Below are 6,637 nucleotides of genomic sequence, written 5' to 3'. Positions count from 1 at the left end.
CCAAAGTCCTGTATCTGTCAGCAAGGACAGTGCCTTTGATATCTGCATATTCAGAGCTGTGTGCCCTCAATGCTGCCCAATTGAGTCTGAAGGATTTACCCCAGGCGGCTGGCTTCACAGGGGGTGTGCTTTGAATGCAGCGCCAGGAAAGCAATGCACCTTCTGGGTCCTGGGATTGCATCCAGATGGGTTCCAGGAGGGGTTTCCAGGAAGGGCCTCAGGAGGCACAGGGCGCTCTCCACCAGAAATTACGGTACTGCTCTAACATTTCTGCTGAGTTTCCTGCTCTTGGGTTTCTTGGAGCTAAGTCGGTTTACCAGCAGGCAGTGAGCTCCTCAGTCTGACCCCGATCTGTGGGTCCCCGCCCCTCTCCGACACCCAGGGCCACGGCGGCCCAGCGCCCAGCTGGTTTGACTGGTTCTGAGCAGGATGTCTCCCGCCCTCGCCCGGGGCCGCCGACCAGCCCCGCGCTGGCCCTCGCGTCCTTCGGTCCCTCGGCAGCCAGTCCGACCGTCTACCTGGGCTGGCGGCCCCGCGGTCCGGCCGGCCCGGGCGGAGATCAATGCAGCTTTGTCTGCGACGCCCACACTCCGAGGCCGCTCCCGGCCGGCAAATCCGAGAGCCGCCGCGGCGCAGGGCTGGAGCCGGGTGAGCTAAGTGGCCATGTGATCCTACCTGGGCCGGGCCGGGCCGGCGGGGGAGGGGCGCGCAGGTGAGGCGGCGGCCGTCCAGGCAGAGCGCCACGCACGCAGCAGCAGCGGCGGCGGCGGCGGCAGCAGCGCGGGCTCCGGCGGCATGTCTATCAGGAGGACAAACTGGTCCTCGCTGTCCAGGTGAGCGCCGCCTCCGGCCGGGCGGGAGCTGGGGTCCCAGGAGCACGAGCGAATCGCCTCTCCTGGGGCATCTTCCAGCCCTGGGAGCCTGGCACTGACTCAGGTTCCCCGCATAACTGCTCCTCTGGGACAGAACGGGGGCCAAACTGGGGTACCCTCCCCTGACAGAAGGGTGTTCGCACTCTTCCACCACTTCCTTCCCTCCCTGCTGGGGACTGGGGCCACACAGGGGGCTTGGGGAGGCCTGGCCCCCAGCCTGGGGCAATCCCTTGGGTACCCCCGTGAGAGGGGAAGGGAAGACTTTGGGGGTTTTGGGGAGGTGTTCCAGTGATTCTGCCAAATCTCACTTCCTGAAGGAAGTTTCCCTGGCTGCTCTCTGTCTCCGGTGGGATGGTAACTGCAGGGTGCACCATGGGGAGGACCCCTTCTTGCTGAGGAAGAATACCAGGAGTAGTGTAGTTCCTTCTTGGGGGTCAGCCAAACCCCAATTAGTGAGTAGGGCCAGAGGGGACAGACCCCCTTTTCATGAATGAGGCACAAATCCCGAGAATAGCATTTTGGGGTGTGTCTGGTGACCTCAGACAGTTGCAGTGGCCCTGTGTGCTTGCTTCAGTCATTAGAAGTGTGAGCCTGTCTCCCCAAGGTCAGGGTACTGAGTGCAGTAGCCCTGCCTCTGGGCATTCTGTCGGAGCAGCCTGGGGTGGGGGTTGTCAGGAGGCAGCGCCACCCCAAAAGCATCACAAGAGCATCTTCACCTTCTGCAGCCCCACTGCCCACCACACACCCCCCCACCCCACCTACACACTAAGGGAACTGAGCCCATGTAAGAGCAAGGAGCTGGGTGCCTGCTCCTTTTATTCCAAGGCTCTAACCAGGTAGAAATTGCTGCTTGGCCCCTTCTGATGGGCTTTAGGTTTTGAGGCTGAAGACCTGGGCTGTTTCTGCAGGTGTCATCCCTTATGCTCTCAGGCTTCCATCCAGGTGCCTTTCCAGAATCCTCCAGTGGTCTGAAATCACCTCCTCCTCCCTCCGAAGGGCTGCAGAGCTCTCCAGGGTCTCAGCCTCCCCCAGCAGCAACTGGGCTAGAGCTGGGGAGCCACCTCCCCCAGGGTCATACTGCTGAGGCACACTTCCCTGGTCATCCCGTGTGTGGTGGCTATGGGGTCGACAGAGGGGGAAAGGCCAGCCTCAGGAGTGGAGGGACTCCCTGGAAAAGCAGACCGGAGCCCTAGAGCTTGGCCACACCCAGGGAAGATCTGTGCTGGGGGGGGCAGGTGGGGGTCAAGTTCTCAGACTCTGCGCGTATGTCCCTGTGCATCGGGTCAATGCGGGAAGTGACTGGGCTTCTCCGTGTGGACATTTGTGGACTTCTAGGTGCCTGGGCATGTGTGTGTGGGGGGGGGCTGGTGAGTGGGGTGAGGGTGCTTATGGCCTGTGGAGTGAGGAGAGCCTGTGTGGGCGGAGGGTTCTCATGCTGCCTTGCTGGAGCCTTGAGAGTGCAAGCATGTTCGGTCTGCACATTTATTGAAGGCTCAGTGCCGTGCAGTGGGTGAAATAACAAGACAGACACTGCCTCCCCAGGAACTCACAGGCATATGTGATTTTGTGTTTGTGTGTCTGGAGAGGCTGTGTGTGTGTGTGTTGTACCCCCGGTGGGTAATTGGGGCCCTAGAACTTTCCAAATAGGAGGTCTGGCCTTAGCCTGTGTACACAGATGGACATGGGACCATGTGGCAGCAAGGGTGGAACCAAGATCCCATGGGCTGTCCCAAGTAGGTGCAGGGAAGCCCTGGGGAGCCAGTCCTGTCCCCTGAGCCCTATCTTGCCCCCCTGCCGGACTCCAGTTGGAGACAAGCTGCTGCCAGCAGCGCTCACTCCGGTCCCGCTAACAAGCAGCCTCTGTGGCTGGCAGGCTGAGTCACCCTCGGCCCAGCCTCCCTGGCTACGGAGGACTGTGCTGAGGGTGTGAGCAGGGTGGCCCCCCAGGGCCCAGGTGCGGAGCTGCGGCCAGCCCACAGCCTGTAGAAATTTCATTGCTCCGGTCCTGGAGTGTAGGAGTGGTGACCTGGCTGGGTGCCCTGAACGTGGCCTTGTCCTTTCCTCCCTGGGCTAGCCTGGTGAGGAGGAGCTGGGCTGGGCCTGTGTTTGGGGTGAGGGGTGGATTGGGGAGTGCCAGGAGGGAGCAAGTGGTTAATCATTAACCTGCTGGTCTTTGCATCCTGTCCTGGCTCCTCCTCTGCCCTCAGTGCAACCCTGGCATCTTTCCTTGGACCGTCAGTGTTGGGAGGGACCTCACCCACTCGACCCCCGGCGCGTGCAAGTGGACCCTGCTCAGGGGCTGAAGACTGGCGGGCAGACAAGTCGCAGTCAGAGCACGCCCCTCCCCACCCTGTGCCAGGCCTGGGTCCCCTTGTCTCTGCTCTCCAATCTGCAAGCCCTGCTCCTTGGACCCGGATGCTTCATTCACATCCTTCCCCTACTTGAACCAGGCAGCTCAGCCTTGCCCAGACTGCCCTATGATAGCTTTATATTTGCAATTCAATTTGGGAAGGAAGGTTGTACTATAACATTTAAACAACAATGCACTTACCCCCTGCTGTTACCTGCTCAGAATAGATGATTAGCCCACCGAAGAGCAGCCCCATAGGAGAGATTAAAGCAAGCTCTTCAGCGAGCAAAGGCTGAATGTTTCTAGAATTATTTTGAGGAAAGAGGAACCCAGTGCTAAGTAATGGAGTTCCTGCAGTCAGGAGTGGGGAGGATAGCAGACCTCCTTAGGGGCTGGAGGGTAGACTGCCCCCTCCCCCCACCCCCAAGGCCAGGAAGTGGAGGTTAAGAGCGAGGCAGCCACTCAGGGTAAATTGTTGGGACTCCTGGAGGGTGAGAGAGCCAGGGTCTGGCTCAGAAGTTCCAAAGGGCCAAGGCATCGAATTCCCCCAAAACCTCTGCTCTCCCAGGCAACAACATGAGCACCCCAGAGGCCCACCAGATCCCTGCTCCTTTGTCTGGACATCCAGTGGTTAGTGGCCCTCACTCTGATGTAGGAGCAGCCCTCCCAGGATGCTTTTCCCAGCCTCGGGACTATGGTGAAGTCACAGGCTTTTGCAAGGCTGACTTCGGTTCGAATCTTGGCTCCTTATTAGCTGTGCTATTCTGGTAAAGTTAACCCCCGTGAGCCTCAGTTTCCTCACCTGCAATAGGGGATCACGCTGGGTGGCTGTGAGGTCAAGGTCAGTGGTTATTCTAAACCACTTAGCACAGTGCCAGGTGTTACAATGGCACTGCCATCAGTGTCCTCTCTTCTTCGAGCCCACTGTGTGTTGACTTATTAGGGGCACTGTTAGAACCTGTATCTTGAGTGCACCAGGCTGAGCACTTAGTTATCATTTATTTATTATTGGGGTTCTAACAGGTCCCTCCTAGGGTCTTTGTCCCTCCTTCCCCTTCAGTTCTATCCAGTTCTTCATCCTCAGAGGCCAAGTGCTTTGCAGGTTGGAGATGACATTTTCTCCTCCGTGGTGCAGTGGTGGTGGATGAGATTCACATTTTGTTGAGGCTCCAGGGGTTGAAGGCAGCCACATGATCTCTGGGCAGCACCTGGGGGGTGTGGGGGGGTGACCACGTCACCTGGGGTGAGCTGTGGGGTTTTGGTTTGGAGCTGGGGGACAGTCAGGGACACCTGGGCCCCACCTTCAAGCGCCAGCCCTGGAGACCCCTCAGGGCTGGGACCTACCTGGGGAGTGAGTCATCTCCCAGGAGACCAGGCTCTGACAGATCACACTCCATATAGGGCCCCACCGGAGGATAAACAAATAATTGGCCTCCCTGAGGGCTGAGAGGAGCGTGTGGGAACGGGGTTGCTCAGGACCCAGGAATCCTGGAGGCCCAGCCCCACCTGGCTGTGGGTGTGGTGAGGAGAGGAGCTTGGTGGGTCACTTTCCTCAGGATATAGACCCTCAGCTTTGGAGGAAAGCGCTGCTCCCCAATGTGGACTTGAGGCAGGGGCTATTTTTAGAGAAGGAAGGGGCTGGAAAAGGGACTTCAGAGGAGAGCCAGCTAAGCTGACATTTTTAAATCTTCATGAGAGAAGCTGAGGAGAGTTGGGACTTCAAAGCATGCATGGCCCATCCAGGACCATCAGTCTGTACACAGTGAATGGATGAATGGATGGATGGATGGATGAATGAATGAGTGATCTGCCAATAAACAGATCTCACGGGTGGGTGAGGTGGCGGTGAAGCTTCTGTCTGTGTCAAGGCCACGGGCTTCACTGGCCTTCCTCTACAAAGGAAACCCCACCACAGCAGGGCGAGTTGACGTTTTCATCAGCTGCCCCATTGCTCAGAACTGCGGGGTCTAGAACATCCCCTTCCATAGGCAGCTCCTTGCTGGGGCCGTCCTCGTCTTCCCTGGGCAGAGAGCTGCTTCCCTTTCTGTTCATCCCCTGCAGAGGTCTCCGAGTTCTGGGGTCCAGGGCCCTCATTTCTCAGCCTTGGCCTCTCTGCTGCTTCCTGGTGTGGCTGCCAGAGCTGAACCCAGCCCCTTCACCCCCAGCAGGAATGCTTCACACTTTCTTTTCAAATCTCCCTTCTCCTCCACTCTCTTCCTTCACCATTTCTTCAAAATGCCACTTAACAGCTGTGTATTTCTTGCCGGTATATGATACGTCAATTGAAAAGCAGTCCTTTTTCCTTCTCTGGCTACTGTGTCCATTTTATTTGCTTTTAGTGAAACTTCTCGGAAGATTGCTGGTGGTCACCAGTTCCTCCTTCTTGGCTTTACTCTCTCCTGTCCAGGTTGGCCGTGCCCTGCTCCCCAAGATGCTGTTATTGGGGGACCAGGAAGGGCTGTGCTCAGGTCTTATCTTGATGGTTCTCCCCCACCCAGGGTGCCTGATGGGACTTGCCCTCCCCCAGGCTGAGTGTCCTTTCTTCCCTGCTGGTTCCGCGTCACTCTGAACAGACAGAACAGCTCTATTTTTCCTCCTTTCGCCTCTTTGCCCACATCTCCCCCAGCTCCTTCCTCTCTGGCCTTTTCTCTCTTAGGATAAGAAGCAGCACCAGGTTAAAGTCACATTTCCCTTGATTCTTGTCATTCTCACCCCCACCCCCCTCCAGTCCACCAGGAAGCCCTGTCTTCAGGGTGTCCAAACCTGCCCCTGTGACTGGGGTGCAGCCACCAATTGACTCTCACCTGGGCTGTGGCTGAGATGCCTCATTTTCCTCTCCCCTCCCCGTCTCATTTTCATTCCATAAACCAGTCAGAGACTAAAAATAAAATAAACCCAGCCTGTCCCTCCCCAGTGTGACCTCTGGCTCTCCGGGGATAGCACCCACCTCTCTCAACTCCCCTGGGGCTGCCAGGTCCTCTGCTCTGGGCTGTCTGCAGGGCCTTCTCCCTGGGGTACCAGGTCTGGCTCTGGGCTCCTGCTGCAGCCCCACTTGTCTTACGGCACCTCTTAACTAGTTCTGAGGACTCACAGCACTTCCTGCTTACGCTATCCCTCCCATCCCGACCCACTGCCCCTTCCAGTCCCCTGTCGGCTCTTCCCTGCATCCTGGTCCCGGACCAGTCATGCTACGCAGTCAGAGCTCAAAAATACCTTGTTAAGTGAGTGTGGGATCAGCAAATATGGTGGGGACCTAAAAGCCCAGAGTGGTCATGTGGCTGGTCCTCTTCATTTTTTTTATGCAAACAGAACTGGGGTACAGGCCAGAGGTGCAATGAGAGGACCCACCAGAGACAGAGTGGGGAGCAGAACAGGCAGACCTATGAAGTAGCCTGCTGAGGGGAGCAGCGGGCAG

The 6,637-nt window shown here is 57.8% G+C and overlaps 1 protein-coding gene across 1 annotated transcript in view; it reads left to right on the top strand.

The window, feature by feature from the left end:
- The first annotated feature begins 730 nt into the window (after positions 1-730).
- The window catches only part of LAD1 (ladinin 1), a 14,801-nt gene continuing 8,894 nt past the window's right edge, over positions 731-6,637 (top strand). Inside the window, exon 1 of the mRNA XM_012726743.1 lies at positions 731-833. Coding sequence (XP_012582197.1) covers positions 796-833 — 38 coding nt within the window. The 5' untranslated portion in view covers positions 731-795. The remainder of the gene's footprint in view (positions 834-6,637) is intronic.

The sequence above is a fragment of the Condylura cristata genome, unplaced genomic scaffold, assembly GCF_000260355.1.
Source record: "Condylura cristata isolate star-nosed mole 26May11 unplaced genomic scaffold, ConCri1.0 scaffold00018, whole genome shotgun sequence".
Classification (NCBI taxonomy): domain Eukaryota; kingdom Metazoa; phylum Chordata; class Mammalia; order Eulipotyphla; family Talpidae; genus Condylura; species Condylura cristata.
The sequence above is the reverse complement of the archived record's forward strand: the minus strand, read 5'-3'. Positions and strand labels throughout refer to the sequence as shown.